The following is an 18603-nucleotide window of genomic DNA, read 5'->3' on the forward strand; positions in this document are numbered from 1 at the left end:
CTCCTGCCCGTTGACAGCTGGGATAGGCTCCAGCACTCCCCGCGACCCTCGTGAGGATAAGCGGCGAAGAAAATGGATGGATGGTTGTCTCATTTAGGAATCGTGCATACAACTGTGATTTATTTGTATATAAGACTATTGACATAAACTATTCAGAAGCAAATATTTAAAATATATTCACCAGTGTAATATGGCTGTTGAATGTCAAAACAATAATGTCATAATTCAGTGTCAACAATGTCATAATTCCAATCTTAAATAATATATTTGCCCTGCTACATGTTTTCAGTTATAATAAACAATTGGGACTTGTATTATTTTTGTCTGCCTTCGGGAAGAATCTCGTCACTGCTTGCACCTTTGGTCGAGTATTGGCTGCAGTTGGATGCAACTGTTCCCCTCCCTCACTCTGCAGGACTTTGCCAGGCCAATACAAAATTAAAGAAGGAATCAAAGTTAAAGATTTAAATCATTTTTATTTTCACTAAACTCCATTCCATGTATGATGAATCCAAATTGAGCATAACTTGTTTTTCAGGCTGTGGACTGGGGGATCCTTCATGAACCTGTCACTCTTGCAGAGTACACACGCATCACTGGCCAGCCTGGATCGCCAGCAGGACTCGGACTCTCTCCAAGTGGTGTTCTTGGAGCGTCACTAGATGGAATCGTTGAGGTCAAGTGGGCCTGGTCAGCCAGAGATGAAACACCCACCCCAGCAAGCGGCTGAGAGGAAGGACTTCGATAAGGTTACTGGCTCATTGAAGCTAAAAAGGCATCAAATGCAGTGTCGTCTGTTCCAAGTGTGACTTTGTGGTGTGGACACTTCAAGGCACAGAAATCATTCCCGTGACGAGGGATCCATCCTGGGCTTATACAAAAATCGCTAATATATTTTACAGATCTTTCACTACAGATGAATTTGTTGACATGACATAAAAAGAAATCTTTGAACCCAGAAAATTTGCATATTTTTTTTGTCCCCCATGAAATCAGCACTAATACAAGTATGTGAAGTTTTTCTGGATTCACAGTAGATCGTCATCAACAAAAAATACAACTCACCGTTGACATGAATCCACCCACCCATCATTCCATGCATGAATAAGGCCAGGCACCAACATTAAATCCTCGCACATGTGCCAAGGATGTCATGAATTTAAGTTTGTGAACAATATAACAGAACCATCTTACTAACTACCAAAAACAAAAATGGATCTTTGCATCTGAAAAGACATCAAATATTCTCTCAGATACAGTCATTCACACAACACACATCACAAATTGATATTAATTGACATGGTTGTAAATTAGAGAACCAGTCATTTCTTGTTATAAATTTAATACTGACACCATCTTGCTTTTACCGCAGCCAACTTTCGAGACCAGGTGGAAACAGGCTTTGTTTTGTCGCTTACTTGTCAGGGAGCTGTTTTATTTCAGCTGGTGGTCACGTTGTAAATTTTGAGTTGAGCGGAAGTCTTCAGGCGACACGGTAAAGTGTTGGCCTCACGGTTCTGAGGTCCAGGGTTCGATCCTGACCCCGCCTGTGTGGAGTTTGCATGTTCTCCCCGTGCCTGCATGGGCACTCCGGTTTCCTCCCACATTCCAGAAACATGCAACATTAATTGGAAACTCTAAATTGCCCCTCGGTGTGATTTTGAGTGCAGCTGTTTGCCTCAATGTGCCCTGCGATTGGCTGGCAACCAGTTCAGGGTGTACCCTGCCTCCTGCCCGTTGACAGCTGGGATAGGCCCGATCGTCGTGAGGATAAGCGGTGAAGAAAATGAATGGATGGATGAGTGGATTCCAAGAGCTTGTACCACATTTCCGCCCAAAACCCAAAACTCGTCGGAAACTTTTCAGTGGATGTTGGACACATACTGACAAAAGATTTCAAAAGTAATCACATTCATCACTAAAAGAGAAGTAGATATTAAGGTTTGAGGAGGCCTCTGTAGAATTTGATAGTAATTCAACCTTGTTTCCAAAGTAAACCTGGAAGAGTTTGAAAATGACACAAGTATAAAAGTAAAAGTAACACAAGGGGAATCTGTTAAGTGCAGCACATTTGAAAGGAGTTCTTTTGTCAATCCATCAATCGGAAAACCTGTTCCAGGTCCGGCCACGGTGGTCCAAGGGTTGGTTGGCCATTCTGGCAATCAACCTCCTTGCTGATGGGACTCGGTTGGGACTTTCGGTCTGAGTTCTCTGCCACGGATGTCTTCAGGCCGAGGCTGCACATCTGTTTGCAAGGACTGCTGGACAGTTGTTGCAGTACAGGATAAAAATAATTCTGTGTATTGTTAACATACACAACATACAGTAATTATTGTCAAGATTTATTTTAGCACATAAAAAATGTAACAAAGTACAAAGTGACGTGTGGCACTTTTCATCACCAATAGGTGAGCATACAAATAGTTCTAATGGTAAAAGATGTGAAATGTTGATTATTGTTGAGGTCATTGACAGTAAAAGATTCTTGGTTAGCTAATCATCCTCAAGAAGGATTTCAAGGACTTTATCATGCTCGGGAAATAGAAGAATTGTCACAAATGAACACTTTTCATATTATTATTCAATATAATAATGAATAAATATTCGTTGCTGCCCAGTGACCCAGCTGAGCAGTTTTCACACTTTGGCCTTGTCGCTTGGGCCATTTCTTGCTTGTGTTGCCAGCATTTTGGTTTTGGAGGGTTTTGAACGGATTAAAGGTCAGTGTCCAAGTATTGCTGACATCCCGTCCTTTATCGCCGATTCATAGCAGGAGGAAACTGCACTTTTCCTCTTAAGCTCTATGTTTCCTGTGAATGTGTTCGGCGTGTTGCTTGGTAAATTGGATAAGTTGGAACATTGAACGCCTCCTCGTTATCGTTTTTTTTTTTCACAGTCTGTTTTTTTTCGTGAGTCCATAGTTATACTTCCGTAGCGTTGCTGTCGTGTTATTGAATAACATAGACGTGAGTTCAACTGTACTTTTTCACGTGGGTGATATTTATTTGGCTTTTTCAACCGCCACCTTCTCGAGCTCACTTCCTTATCGTCCTGTCTTGTCACGCCCCGCTGACGTCAACACAATCACAATCACACCACACTTGCTTTATACGAGAAGTACTATACTGTAGCTCATTCGAATAATAACGACACGATACTTGTTCTCAAGTTTCACATGTGGCTTCTTTATTTATTTATCACTCCAGCACAAGTGCCTCAATCACCTCTGGTTCCAGTGTTTGTTTGTCAAAGGACTTTCAAGACAAAAGATCAAACGATATCCATCGCTAAAACATTATAGTTTACACTTATTGCTTCCTAGCCATGATATGTAGACACGATCTTGCCACCCAAAATGGCGTTGTCAACAAAAATACGTGGTCGGCGTGACGTCAATGAAAAGTATCTATTACTTTCAATTTATACTTTTCCAGCTCCTTGATGATGGCTTTTCCTACCGGCACACTTGTGTGTCTCAGCCTTACACTTAGAAGAAAGTCTTTGATAACAAACAGAGCACGAAGAAGGGTTCTCACCAGTGTGCGTTCTGGTGTAAATTTTTACAGTTCCTTCCGAGTGAATCTATGACCACAAACTCCGCAGGAAAAACGTTTCTCTCCGGTGTGCGTTCTTGTGTGTATTTTTAGAGATCCTTCTGAGTGAATCTCTGACCACAAACAGAGCAGAAAAAAGGTTTCTCTCCGGTGTGTGTTCTTGTGTGTATTTCTAAGGGTTCCTTCCGAGTGAATCTTTGACCACAAACTGTGCAGGAAAAAGGTTTCTTCCCACTGTGCATTCTTGTGTGTATTTTTGGAGATCCCTTTTGAGTGAATCTCTGACCACAAACAGAACAGAAAAAAGGATTCTCTCCAGTGTGTGTTCTTGTGTGTATTTTTAACGTTACCTTCACAGCAAATCTTTTACCACAAATTGAGCAGGAAAAAGGTTTCTCACCAGTGTGATTTCTTGTATGTATTTTAGGTATTCCTTTTGAGTGAATCTCTGACCACAAATTTAGCAAAAAAAAATGTTTCTCGCCAGTGTGTGTTCTTGTGTGTAGTTCTAACTTTCCTTTCTGAGAGAAACTTTGACCACAAACAGAGCAGGAAAAAGGCTTCTCACCAGTGTGTGTTCTTGTGTGTCTTTTTAAACTTGCATTCTGAGTGAAGCTTTTACCACAAATTGAGCATGTAAACGGTTTCTCACCAGTGTGCGTCCTTGTGTGTCTTTTTAAGCATTCCTTCTGAGTGAATCTTTGACCACACACTGCGCAGGAAAAAGGTTTCTCACCAGTGTGTGTTCTTGTGTGGCTTTTTAACTGTCCCTTCTCAGTGAATCGTTTATCACAAACTGGACATGAAAAAGGTTTCTCACCAGTGTGTGATCTTGTGTGTATTTTTAACTGCTCCTTCCGAGTGAATCTTTGACCGCAAACTGTGCAGGAAAAAGGTTTCTCACCAGTGTGTGTTCTTGTGTGTATTCTTAATTTTCCCTTCTCAGTGAATCTTTGATCACAAACTGCGCAGGAAAAAGGTTTCTCACCAGTGTGTGTCCTTTTGTGTATTTTTAAGTGTTCCTTCCGTGTGAATTTTTTACCACAAACTGAGCATGCAAAAGGCTTCTTACCTGTGTGTATTTTCATGTGATTTTTTAAATACCTCATAGAAGCAAAGGTTTTCCTACACTGAGAACATTCCCAGCATTCGTTGGCACTATGACATGTCATATCACCTTCCGATTGTTCATGATCATCATCATCATGACCGTCTGTTTGTGATCTTTCAAAGGTTTCTTCCTGCTCTTCCTCTTTCATGTGTCGGACCCCTTCCTCCTCCTCTTTGATGCATTGTACCTCTTCACCCTCCTCTTCCTCTTTGACGTGACACAACACTGACTGCTGTTGCTCTGGATGAAGATTTTCACTGACATCTGCAAGACAAATGACAAACACAAAGGCCTCAAATGTAATTTGTTTGCAATATTTAACTTCAAATGTAACTGCACACTGTAGTAGTAGAAATGGGCTGTTATTATTACTAAGTAACTCACAATTGCGACAGATAGCCACTGATAGAGTGACTTATGGAGTGATGGAGGACAACTTGGCTTGGTCTTAGCCAACAGTAAGAAAAAAAATCCAGAACAGAAATGGGGAAGGACTTATTTTTTGCTCAATACAATTAATCATTTTCAACACCATCAGTCTTTTTGGTCAATCATTAATTGCACTTGAAAACTTGCCCCCCTGTCAGTGGTTCCTCTACTTACGAATGTCTCCACTAACGAATGATTCAGATTAAGAAAAGCCTCCCTAGAAAATATTTATCACTAAATTCAGGATAAAAAGAAAAGGAAAAAAATGGTGCTGGATTCCACCAAACGTAAACATCCTGTATTTTGGTTTGAAAGTGGTGCAATAGAATCAGAGTTATTGCTTGTGTAACAGCACACAAGGACTTTGTCTCAGGTAGTCTGTGCCGCCCTGATACGACATTCAGAATATAGAACAAACAAATTAACAACAAAGAACAAGAGACATTCACGTGCGTGTAAATCTTGCTTGAAGTATGTTCAAGTACTTTTAATACTCATTGCCAGCAGGCAAGACAACATAACGTAGCCTAGCAAGCTAGCTCTAGCGCTAACTGTTGTGCGTAAATATGCTTCCATTCTGTCAGAACATGCTTTTAAGTTTTGTTGTGGGTGAAGTAATTTTATTTCAATAAAGGAATTTCATTACAATAAGTTAGCACTCATCACTTCTGTCATATAATGTTTGCTTGACTTCTTAACTGGCTAACTTGACTGGGGAAAAAAAACAACATTGAAAAAAAAATTCACAAAAAGATCCGTGTCATGAATGAATGCCATTTATTTTCATTCTTGCATGCCTTCTTGCATGTCTTTTGAGGTAAAACTGGAAATACCTGACGGACATTACAGTAAAAAAAAAAAAACAGCAGAGTGGGGCAGACGAGACGTCTGAGACAGACATGTACTGTAATGCTCAGTTCTGAATAGATTAAATTTGTTCTTTCACTCTTGCACATTGTTAGACTACTGGATTATAAACTTGTATTCTGTCACCAAGGCATCCCGTTCTTTGCGACCATTGGGTTTTATTGACTAAACTCAAACGTTACCCTGGCAGCGTGGATCGCGCCGACTGTTCGATAAGTAGAAAATTGGGAAAAACGTGTTACCCTTTAGCAAGAGATTTTTGTCCTCAAAACTGCAGCCACATACTGTGTGTGTCTATGTGTGTGTGTGTATATTTCCCCATCCATTTTCTTAGCTGCTTATCCTCATGAAGATAGAAGGCAGGGTACACCCTGAACTGGTTGCCAGCTAATCGCAGGGCACATTGAGACAAACAACCGCACTCACAATCACACCTCGGGGCAATGAGGTCCAGGGTTCAATCCTGGCCCACCTATGTGGAGTTTGCATGTTCTCCTCGTGCCTGCGTGGGTTTTCTCCAGGCACTCCAATTTCCTTGCACATCCCAAAAACATGCAACATTAATTTGGGCACTCTAAATTGCCCGGAGGTGTGATTCTGAGTGCGGCTGTTTGTCGCCATGTGCAGTGCGATTGGCTGGCAACCAGTTCAGCATCCACCGCCTCCTGACCGTTGACAGCTGGGATAGGCTCCAGCACTCCCCGCGACCCTCGTGAGGATAAGCGTAAAATAAAATGGATGAATGGAAAATGGATCATCAAACGGGGCCTGTAAATAAGAATATCATTCAAATGAGAATGCATACAACAAATGAACCAACCTGCTCTGCATAGGACAATTCGAGGCTGCAGATTGAACACAGCGTCCAGTAGGTGACGTTGTGGCTCCTCCTCCTTTTTTGGTCCACAAAGTTCTTCCTTGTACTCTCCAGTCGTTCTTGCACACATCTTCACACTTTCTGCGCTCCATAAGAGGGATGAGAAAACCATCTTAATATATCAAGATTCAGATTTGGACATTGCGTGTTAAACAGTACGTTTGGCCCAAAAATATTTTTGTGGTTTTCTACATTTCAGAACTATGATCAGTAGGTAGTTTTTTTTTCTTTTAATATCTTTATTCTGTCTCCAACACATCATGCTGCCATTTTCTTGTCAGTTCTCCTGAATTCACGCTCTTGTGCATAACAACATCAAAATTCATGATGGCGTCTTGCATGGCGAAGCACCAGAATATTAGCAGAGATGATAAATAAACCTGATATTATGATGAAATTGGTGGAGGGTGGAACCCAGATGCAGGAAGCTGAGACATAAGTGTGGATTTTGGGAAGGTTTAATGCCAGGCAGTGGTCGTACAGGGGGAAGGCAGGCCAACAGGACGACGGTACAAAACTCACAAGGAAAAAAGGGCCTGGTCCCAAAAACATGAAACAAAAATCAGACATGGCAAAATATGAAAACGTAACTAGACTTGATATGGCTCAGTAACGCTATGACATGAGACGAAGCAGTTACGCTAGCTGACGCTCGTGAACAGAAATGCGTATCTAGTGAGTCCTCGGGTCAAGACGGTCTCGGGTCAAATGTTTCGACTTTACGACGCCCGTGTCCCGTCTGCCATTTTGTCCCCAGCACCATAGTGTTTCTGCTTTGCACCGCTTTTTAACACATCATGGCCCAAAAGAAGAATGGTGGGGGGTTTTTGACAGCTGGGATGGGGTCAGGCACTCCCGTGACCCTCGTGAGGATAAGCGACTAAGAAAATGGATGGATGGACGGATGGATGGATGGTCTAGGTGCAAGAAAAGCAATTACCATGGAAACGAACCTAAAAGTTGGGGGGGAGTCAGAGAAAGGAGTAACACTGACAAACATTGTTCAAGATTTGTGGTTCAGTCGGACGACTGTAGGAATCATTATACAGGGCAAAGCCTGGATTTTGGCGCACGTGAAGGGTTTCGCACCTATGACGGATACAAAGCAACTTTTTCCGTGAAGAAAACAAAACAAAACAAGCAACGTTCTTCGATTGTTGCAGAGATGAAAAGATTACTTAGTTATGGCTTGAGGATCAGAATTAACGTAGGCTTAATATCGGCCGACTGTTCATAAAGGGAAAAGACTCGGCATATTTTCCTAACTTTGAAAAAACAGAAAGGCAACGACGCTGAGGAAGAATTTACTGCTAGCATTAGCTAAGCACAGCCTCCCCTCATTCTTCATCATTCACCTCTCACAGTTATGGTAAATACAGCACCTTTTTTTCATGTATATTAGTTTTTTTATACAAAGTACCAACACCCATTCATTTTCTAAGCCGCTTATCCTCACAAGCGTCGTCAATCCCAACTGTCATCGTACATTTTGTCTTTAAAGGTAAAATCTGATTTGTCTTCGGCCATGCTACCCTGAGAACACCCGATCTCTTCAGATTTCAGAAGCTAAGCAGGTTTGGCCCTGGTTAGTACTTGGATGGGTGAAAGCCTTGGAATACCAGATGCTGTAAACGTTTCTCTCCGACTAAAATGCAGAGGGTTTGTGTCAGGAAGGGAATCCGGCGTAAACTGTGCCAAACAAATATGCGTTCATCTGAGATGACACGCTGTGGCGACCACTAACGGGACAAGCCGAAAGGAAAAAAAATCTGATTTACGCCAAAATTCGGGTTATGTCGCTAGTGTACGAACAGAATACGGTCGTAGATCGAGGACTCCCTTTTCATCAGGGGTCTCAAACTCAATTTACCTCAGGGCCGCTGGAGGCGCACATGCACTCGTGGCCAATTTCAATTAGAAATTTAAAAGATTTAGATTAATATAAACTAGGAGAAAGCACAGTGGTGCAACTGGTTAGAATGTTGGCCTCACAGTTCTGAGGTCCCGGGTTCAATCCCGGAACCGCCTTTGTGGAGTTAGCATGTTCTCCCCGTGCCTTCGTGGGTGTTCTCCGGGCACTCCGGTTTCCTCCCCCATCCCCAAAAACATGTCTTAATTAGGGACTCTAAATTTACCTTCGGTATGATTGTGAGTACGACTTTTGTCTGTCTCTATGTGCCCTGCGATTGGCTAGAACCAATTTAGAGTGTACCCCACCCCTTGCCCGATGATACCTGGGATTAGTGCCAGCACCACCGCGACCCTAGTGACGATAAGGGGCTTGGAAAATGAATGAATGAAAAAAACAAAAACAAAGAAGCTTGTGTCAACAACTTGTGTACAAAACTACAAGAAAAACGCTACATGGAAACGCTGCTGTAATTTTCACAACAAAAAAAATATTTCTCAGTTTGCATGTGCCCGAGAACCATATACCCCACCATGATTGGTTGGTTTTGCACACAACACTGTGAAAGTGCCCTTCATGTAAAATTCGAGGGCCGCTCTAACAAACTTTCATATTAAGGTGGGGGCCACAAAATATTATCTCACGGACTGCAAATGGCCCGCGGGCCGCCAGTTTGAGACCACTGCAACAAGTGGGATGAAAAACAAGGCTTAAAAACACAACGTAATTAGGATGAAACGAGGTGCAGCAGCGCGCAAGAGGAAGTGGCACGGCCACGCTTTCGCCCGCCACGGCTGCTATTAAACAGCCGACTCGACTATGTGCTTCCGCGGCAGTTTGCGGGCGTGGCCATGGAGAACGACGTATTTGACGTATTTATTACATGGTGTAAAAATGCTAGTATCAGCGGGAATTTTTTAGGGTCGGTCGGGAAATCAGAACCACAAGGTTTTTTTTACGCTTGAAGGAAACAGTAAAACATATAGTTGTGCATTGTAAAAGATAGAGATAAAGACAACAGCTACTTTTTACTTTTACTCTAGAAAAGGCAGCTTGGGATAAATAGATAAGATAAACCACATAAATAGATGAACAAAGATGCATTATTTATTGTCAATATACATTTTCAGCAATTACGTCCACAAGTTGCCCTGCGATTGGATGGCAACCAGTTCAGGTGTACCCTGCCTCCTGCCCGTTGACAGCTGAGATAGGCTCCAGCACTCCCTGCGAGCCTTGTGAGGATAAGAGGCAAAGAAAATGGATGGATGGACGTCCACAAGTGGATGTAGTCAATGAACATGTCATTTAAATATATATATTATTTTAACACGCTGATCACTACCAAAAATTCTGATTGTGTTCAACCTAGATTTCAGGACAAAACCCACACAGGCAAGAGGAGAACATGCAAACTCTACACTGGCAGGGCAGGTATTTGAACTCCAGTCCTCAGAATTGTGTACTCACCAGTTGTCCACTGAGCCGCCGGATTCACAATCCAGATTACGATAATAATAACAAAAATTAACGACTCAGACAATCGAGACCATTTTACGATCAGACAACGCTGACAGAATTTGGTTGTAGGTGAGTTTTTCAAGCATACTTAAATGTCAGTTTTCTCAGTACTTACTTTTTGGTGGTGGAAAGAAGAAGACTTTACTTCGGGCTTGATTTCTAATGAGAGAAGTGTTGATCGCAAACGCGTCTCGTTGTTAGCAAGATAAAACAAACGACGCCGAGAAGCTTCAAAGTGTACGAGGCGACTTCAACCGAAAATGAAAATTACACAAATTAAGTTTTAGTCCACCAAAGTAGTGATCAGAGGTATCCCGCGTCGAGGATCCACAACATTGAGTCCAAGTTCAGGAAGATTTACTCAAGCCGATGGAATCTCCATCCGCAGGGTGAGAAGAAAATAAAGAGAGAGAAAGACATTACCCAGGATCCCCCCCGGGAGTAATATTTAAAGCGACAGACCACTGATTCGAGCAAACTGAAGTCAAGCCAGCTGCCACTTTTCAAAATACAGTCCTGTAATATCCAATCTTCGGCCTCCAGGATATGCCATCACAACAAATGAAACAGTTACACTATTCAACGTGTAGCTCCCTTCCGATTTTTGAGACTAATTAACAAACAGTTTTTCCTTGCTCTTTCCTGAATGTAACTCATCTGAAAACGGAACCTGTCGCCCCCTTTTCGAGACTCACGCTAAACTGGAAGTGGGACACAAGCGTTCAACTCCGCTGAATTTATTTACCCAATAAATGACCTTTTCATCCAACCCAAATACGCTACACTGTGCTAAAACTTTTACAAAGGAAACCAATGCAGACATCGACTGTCAGGATCTTTCTATGGATAAATAGGAAAAGTGAAAGTTGAAAACCAGCAAGTTTAGGAAGAACGTGCTACTTATGAAAAAAAAAAAAAAAAAAACATCCATCTTACATTCTAGCTGTCAGCAGTCTGCAGTTTAGAAGATGACTTCAAGTGACCAAGAGCTGCAATTTTAAACTGGGTTACCTTCTAAAGCTCCAGACGTGTCGTTGTTTTTCCTTCTGTTGTTGTGTGTTGCCAACATCTCAAGCAATGACACCAAATAGCATCTATTTGTGTCACAAGGATCAAACATTTCTCTTCAACTATTTCAGACTTCCAAAATTGGCGGATTTTTTTTCATTAAGTGGCCAGAGAAGGATTATTTCCAAAGCAATATGCCAATTGATTCTTAAGTTACATTGTTGTGTGTACACAATCTGTATTGCTGTCTCGAGGTGAGGAATTGGAATATAAAGGAAACTGGGTTTCTTCCTTTGGTAATGTTGGAATAATTGTAAACATAGTTATCACAAATTTCCTGTGCAATGAAGTAAGTGATTTGCTACAAAAAAAGAAATGCTTTGCTAGATACCTTTATTTAGGAGCAATTCAACAGGAAACAGATCTGTGCTCAAAAGAGAAAGCAGCAGACTATAGAAGACCAGATGGAGCCGGTCTGATGGAAGGATCCTGAAGATGACCCCGAAAAGACTTGTGCCACACTTACTTGCATGACACATAGTAAATCAAGGAAACAATTCTTCTGCCCTCCCCCCTGGGGTTGTAATTGTGAATGAAAATAAAAAGAAAGGAGTCAGGGAGAACTGCTTTAGAACATAGTTGAGAATCGTTGGGTGCAGTTCTTCTCCATTCTCCTTGCATGCAAGCAAACTAGGAATGAGTGTCTTTCTCCTTATTTCATGGTTTTCATAAATATCCACCTGGTTAGCCTGACAGGTAACAAGAAGCACAATTAAAGGCCAAGTGTACTAAAATGGGTGATTTTTAGTATGTTATTAATGAAAAAACGGCTACCAGTATGGACCCATCCGTTTTTTCACAACAAAACATGATTTTGACATATATGGCTTTTTGTAACTCCCGCCATAAAAATCCTCTCGAGGGATTTATTTTTGACAAGAAGCAGGAAGTGATGTACGGATCAGGACCGCCCTCCAGTGGACTCGTTTGTTTCTATTAGTTTTACCTGCGGGAAGGTCGCTCGTTGTTCCTTAGCCAAAATGCCGGCCCGTTGCATTACTGGACATTGCTTAAACACTCGGTAGGATGGATTTACCCTTTATAAGTTCGCAAGAGACCCGGTTCATCATGAAAATTGGATTCCACGGTTGAAAAGACGAGAGCTTTGTGGGTCCCAAACGACAGGTAGGTGTATAAACAGCTACTAAAAAAAATAAGACTTTGGGGCGGACCACGTAATCCGTCTCTCACACCGTAACAAAAGATCTGCGTACATATGACGCGTGCTCAATGTGTGGGCGTCGGACACCTGCCGTGTTGGCTCTTTGGCGAAGGCGAACGCGTCGGGCTCGTGGACGGAGGCAGCTATGAACAACGCTGCCGGCAATAGCGCGCATCGACACATTTAGCACCCCTGTCATATGTACGCAGATCTTTTGTTACGTTATGAGAGATGGATTACGTGGTGCGCCACAAACTATTTTTTTTTTTAGCAGCTGTTTACACACCTACCTGTTGCCGCCACGTGCTCCGACAATGCCGTAAAGCGGCCCGGCTCGGAGCCGTGATAAGCCACCTCGGCGATGAAGATGAGCCACCCCGGTCACCGGGTCGTTGCGACGCCGGGCCGCAATGACTCATCTCCGCTGCGGAAGTGGATCGGACGGGGAGGCGGTTTGGCTGTGATCGCGTATCATCTGAATATGGCTCGAAACAATCGTGTAATATTGCCCCGGTACGTTCACTCGGTTGCGTGACGATCTCTTCTTTGAAAAGAGCTTCCGTGTCAGAAGGGGCCTGCTCGTCTCCCATAGTAGGGTGCACTGCGTGTTTTCAATGGTTAATACCCGGAGTGACGTCACGGACAGGGGATGCAGCCAATATGACGACCACTTGGATGTCGAATGACACTTCTGCAACTTTGCACATGGATGACGCGCTCTCCGCTCATATTTATTTTTTCGGATGGACATTGAAGTGTTATATATGTATTTTTCATTACAATATCTATTTTAGAATGTTTACAGGGATGACACTTGACCTTTAATCAGCTTTAACAAAACTAAGTATGCCAAGGGTGTTACAAATGGTCAATGGACTGCATCTACTGCGCGCGTTATCTTCAACGACACAATAGCCAAAGCGCTTTACAAAGACTCACTTTCACCCAACCACGCACACATCGATGGACGACTGCTGCCATGCAAGATGCCAGCCCCAATTGGAGCAGATTGAGGTTCAGCGTCTTGCCCAAGGACACTGTCGTAACTGCGATTTGAATCGGTGAGCTTTTGGTAAATATTTGTGAAAGTTTAAGAGCAAATAAATGCCTTCACTTCCTTATCCGACCAGAGGACCGTTAACCCACTTCCTTGAGAATCTGAGTTCTCTGCCACGGATGTCTTCAGGCCGAGGCTGCACATCTGTTTGCAAGGACTGCTGGACAGTTGTTGCAGTACAGGATAAAAATAATTATGTGTATTGTTAACATACACAACATACAGTAATTATTGTCAAGATTTATTTTAGCACATAAAAAATGTAACAAAGTACAAGGTGACGTGTGGGACTTATCATCACCAATAGGTGAGCATACAAATACTTCTAATGGCAAAAGATATTAAATGTTGATTATTGTTGAGGTCATTGACAGTAAAAGATTCTTCGTTAGCTAATCATCCTCAAGAAGGATTTCAAGGACTTTATCATGCTCGGGAAATAGAAGAATTGTCACAAATGAACACTTTTCATATTATTATTCAATATAATAATGAATAAATATTCGTTGTTGCCCAGTGACCCAGCTGAGCAGTTTTCACACTTTGGCCTTGTCGCTTGGGCCATTTCTTGCTTTGTGTTGCCAGCATTTTGGTTTTGGAGGGTTTTGAACGGATTAAAGGTCAGTGTCCAAGTATTGCTGACATCCCGTCCTTTATCGCCGATTCATAGCAGGAGGAAACTGCACTTTTCCTCTTAAGCTCTATGTTTCCTGTGAATGTGTTCGGCGTGTTGCTTGGTAAATTGGATAAGTTGGAACATTGAACGCCTCCTCGTTATCGTTTTTTTTTTCACAGTCAGTTTTTTTTCGTGAGTCCATAGTTATACTTCCGTAGCGTTGCTGTCGTGTTATTGAATAACATAGACGTGAGTTCAACTGTACTTTTACACGTGGGTGATATTTATTTGGCTTTTTAACCGCCACCTTCTCGAGCTCACTTCCTTATCGTCCTGTCTTGTCACGCCCCGCTGACGTCAACACAATCACAATCACACCACATTTGCGATATACGAGAAGTACTATACTGTAGCTCATTCGAACAATAACGACACGATACTTGTTCTCAAGTTTCACATGTGGCTTCTTTCTTTATTCCTCACACCAGCACAAGTACCTCAATCACCTCTGGTTCCAGTGTTTGTTTGTCAAAGGACTTTCAAGACAAAAGATCAAACGATAACCGTTGCTAAAACATTATAGTTTACACTTATTGCTTCCTAGCCATGATATGTAGACACGATCTTGCCATCCAAATTGGCGGTGTAAACAAAAACACGTGGTCGGCGTGACGTCAATGAAATGTATCTATTACTTTCAATTTATACTTTTACAGCTTCGTGATGATGGCTTTTCCTTTCTCAGCCTGACACTTAGAAGAAAATCTTTGATCACAAAGAGAGCACGAAGAAGGTTTGTCACCAGTGTGGGTTCTGGTGTGTATTTTTAAGGTTCCCTTCCGAGTGAATCTTTGACCACAAATGCCGCAGGAAAAAGGTTTCTCACCAGTGTGCATTCTTGTGTGTATTTTTAGAGATCCCTTTTGAGTGAATCTCTGACCACAAATAGAGCAGAAAAAAGGTTTCTCTCCGGTGCGTGTTCTTCTGTGTATTTTTAACCTTGCCTTCACAGCGAATCTTTGACCACAAATTGAGCAGGAAAAAGGTTTCTCACCAGAGTGCATTCTTGTGTGTAGTTCTAAGTTTCCCTTCTGAGAGAAACCTTGACCACAAACAGAGCAGGAAAAAGGCTTCTCACCAGTGTGTGTTCTTGTGTGTAGTCCTAACTTTCCCTTCTGAGAGAAACTTTGACCACAAACAGAGCAGGAAAAAGGCTTCTCACTGGTGTGTGTCCTTGTGTGTCTTTTTAAACTTCTATTCTGAGTGAAGCTTTGACCACAAATTGAGCATGTAAAAGGTTGCTCACCAGTGTGTGTTCTTGTGTGTATTTTTAATTTACCCTTCTCAGTGAATCTTTCATCACAAACTGGATATGAAAGAGGTTTCTCACCAGTGTGGGTTCTTGTATGTATTTTTAAGCTTTTCTTGACAGAGAATCTTTGGCCACAAACTGCGCAGCAAAAAAGTTTCTCACCAGTGTGTGTTCTTGTGTGGTTTTTTTAACTGTCCCTTCTCAGTGAATTGTTTATCACAAACTGCGATGGAAAAAGGTTTCTCACCAGTGTGTGTCCTTGTGTGTATTTTTAACTGCTCTTTCCGAGTGAATCTTTGACCACAAATTGCACAGGCAAACGGTTTCTCACCAGTGTGTGTCCTTGTGTGTTTTTTTAAGCGTTCCTTCTGAGTGAATCTTTGACCACACACTGCGCAAGAAAAAGGTTTCTCACCAGTGTGTGTCCTTGTGTGTTTTTTTAAGTTTCCCTTCTGTGTGAATTTTTTACCACAAACTGAGCATGGAAAAGGCTTCTCACCTGTGTGTATTTTCATGTGATTTTTTAAATTCTTCATAGAAGCAAAGCTTTTCCTACACTCAGAACATTTTCAGCATTCAGTATGAAAGTCATATCACCTTCCGACTGTTCATGATCATCATCATCATGACCGTCTGTTTGTGATCTTTCACAAAGGTCTCCAACACTTGAGCTGTTCTTACTTGGAAGCTCTGCCCCTTGTCTCTCCTCACTGTGCCCTGCATATTTACTCTTCAAATGGACACCAGTTGATGGAACATGCATGATTTCTTCCTGCGCTTCCTCTTTGATGTGACGGGACACAGACTGCTGCAGCTCTGGATGAAGATTTTTACTGACATCTGCAAGACAAATGACAAACACAAAGGCCTCAAATGTAATTTATTTGCAATATTTAACTTCAAATGTAACTGCACACTGTAGTAGTAGAAATGGGCTGTTATTATTACTAAGTAACTCACAATTGACCCCTCCGTACAGGGCACTTAACCACGCCCCCTGAAGTGACGTCACGCCACGTGCGCTGACGTAAGACAAACAGTAAAAATGGCAAATACAATACAATACATTCTTAATTGAGAAAGACGCCATGCTTCTGATTTCATTCAATCATTCACACGTAGCAATGTTATGCTAGCGGAGAAGGTCTCATTCATTTATACGAGACGTGTATTAAAAATCAAATTTAGGGCATATCTTCGTGCAAACACCGTCTGGTTAAGATTTTGGCCGCGAGCCAGCAAGAAATCAATACGTTTGTGCAGTCCGATCATCGCTAAATATCGCTCAACAAAGAATAAGTGTGTCAATCGTTCACACGTAGCAGTGTTATGCTAGCGGAGAACGTCTCTTTCATTTATACGAGACGTGTATTAAAAATCAAATTTAGGGCATATCTTCGTGCAAACGCCGTCTGGTTAAGCTTCTGGCCGCGAGCCAGCAAGAAATCAATACGTTTGTGCAGTCCGATCATCACTAAATATCGCTCAACAAAGAATAAGTGTGTCAATCGTTCACACGTAGCAGTGTTATGCTAGCGGAGAACGTCTCATTCATTTATACGAGACGTGTATTAAAAATCAAATTTAGGGCATATCTTCGTGCAAACGCTGTCTGGTTAAGCTTCTGGCCGCGAGCCAGCAAGAAATCAATACGTTTGTGCAGTCCGATCATCGCTAAATATCGCTCAACAAAGAATAAGTGTGGCAATCGTTCACACGTAGCAGTGTTATGCCAGTGGAGAACGTCTCATTCATTTTTACGAGACGTGTATTAAAAATCAAATTTAGGGCATATCTTCGTCCAAACACCGTCTGGTTAAGCTTCTGGCCGCGAGCCAGCAAGAAAACAATACGTTTGTGCAGTCCGATCATCGCTAAATATCGCTCAACAAAGAATAAGTGTGCCAATCGTTCGCACGTAGCAATGTTATGCTAGCGCAGAACGTCTCATTCATTTATACGAGACGTGTATTAAAAATCAAATTTAGGGCATATCTTCGTGCAAACACCGTCTGGTTAAGCTTCTGGCCGCGAGCCAGCAAGAAAACAATACGTTTGTGCAGTCCGATCATCGCTAAATATCACTCAACAAAGAATAAGTGTGTCAATCGTTCACACGCAGCAGTGTTATGCTAGCGAAGAACTTCGAATTCATTTATACGAGACATCTATTGAAAATCAAATATAGGGCATACCTTCGTGCAAACATGTGTTCTGGTTGATATTAGATGGATTTAGTTGATGATGCGGTCTTCCACAAAGTTTGATCCATCGAAGGCATTTTTCGTACTGGGTCTTCGGTTTTGGAAAGGGTACGAATCGAACTCCACCAACTAGCCTTTCAGGATACCTGTCATATTACAAAGTCAGTGACTACACTTCTTAACCATATTTTTTGTTAAATAACCCAAATACGCGATAAAACGCTAACTAAACCTATACTGGACCATTCAATGTTGTCAGAGAAAATGGCGGGAGCAAAAACGGGCTTTGGTCTATGCAGATCTCTGGCCTCTGATTGGTCAGTGACGCGGATTGCGCAATATCCACGGAGGCGTCAATTGAGGAACAAAGTTAAACAGCACTTGGAACCCTCACCACGAGACCACCAGGGACTAATCCAGACTGTCCTGAAACGGGTCGGTCGTGGCTCAGCATCCGTTCTTGCTGCAGCCACAAGCTTTCGACCAATGACAAAGAATAGAATAAAAACTAGACTGCACACTGCATCCAACATTGGTTCCGCCATGGTCAATAGGCTCTGACTTCCGGTCAGGGCAAAAAAAAAGCATGGTAAAAATTACATTGTTTTGGAAAACGATGCGATAAGTCAATATACTTGGGATGTTTTGGATCTATAGAGACATTAATATAACCTGAACATTTGCAGCATGCCGAGGAAGATTTAAAAATGGTGAAAAATTACTTCTTTGCGACCGCCTGCACAGTTTTGACAGCTGACAGCGCAACAAGAATTAACCATATGGACACACAAAAAAAGCTAAACCTAAAGTATTCCAATTAAATTCGCTGTTATCATGTTTCACAATGTACAATTGTAAGGATTTCAAAAAATGTCAACTCTCACGTGAACTAGTACCCAAAGAATTGTCTTGCCCT

The 18603-nt window shown here is 42.0% G+C and overlaps 2 protein-coding genes and 1 long non-coding RNA gene across 8 annotated transcripts; all 3 read right to left on the minus strand.

Moving 5' to 3' along the window:
* Positions 1 to 456: 456 nt before the first annotated feature.
* On the minus strand, positions 457 to 2501 carry LOC133493918 (uncharacterized). Its single transcript, XR_009793218.1, has 2 exons — positions 1419 to 2501; positions 457 to 726 (listed from the first exon to the last, which is right to left on the minus strand). It is a non-coding gene; the product is annotated as an uncharacterized LOC133493918 (long non-coding RNA).
* A 387-nt stretch (positions 2502 to 2888) lies between these two features.
* Positions 2889 to 18365, minus strand: LOC133493888 (gastrula zinc finger protein XlCGF57.1-like). Of its 6 annotated transcripts, XM_061807858.1 has the most exons (4): positions 18082 to 18365; positions 16165 to 16323; positions 6782 to 6919; positions 2889 to 4929 (listed from the first exon to the last, which is right to left on the minus strand). In XM_061807858.1, exons 1-4 carry the CDS (start codon positions 18230 to 18232, stop codon positions 3644 to 3646), a joined length of 1734 nt encoding a protein of 577 aa, XP_061663842.1. In that variant the 5' UTR covers positions 18233 to 18365; the 3' UTR covers positions 2889 to 3643. The 6 variants fall into 6 exon arrangements, with proteins under 6 accessions (XP_061663842.1, XP_061663844.1, XP_061663846.1 ...); XM_061807860.1 differs by lacking the exons at positions 16165 to 16323; positions 18082 to 18365 and adding an exon at positions 11280 to 11606; XM_061807862.1 differs by lacking the exons at positions 16165 to 16323; positions 18082 to 18365 and adding an exon at positions 10384 to 11606.
* Positions 13897 to 16154, minus strand: LOC133493910 (zinc finger protein 182-like). Its single transcript, XM_061807914.1, is given in 2 exon segments — positions 13897 to 15670; positions 15672 to 16154. Coding segments are annotated over 2 exon segments (1137 nt in total). The 5' UTR covers positions 16020 to 16154; the 3' UTR covers positions 13897 to 14881.
* Positions 18366 to 18603: the final 238 nt, after the last annotated feature.

Source organism: Syngnathoides biaculeatus, chromosome 20 (genome assembly GCF_019802595.1).
Source record: "Syngnathoides biaculeatus isolate LvHL_M chromosome 20, ASM1980259v1, whole genome shotgun sequence".
Taxonomy (NCBI): Eukaryota; Metazoa; Chordata; class Actinopteri; order Syngnathiformes; family Syngnathidae; genus Syngnathoides; species Syngnathoides biaculeatus.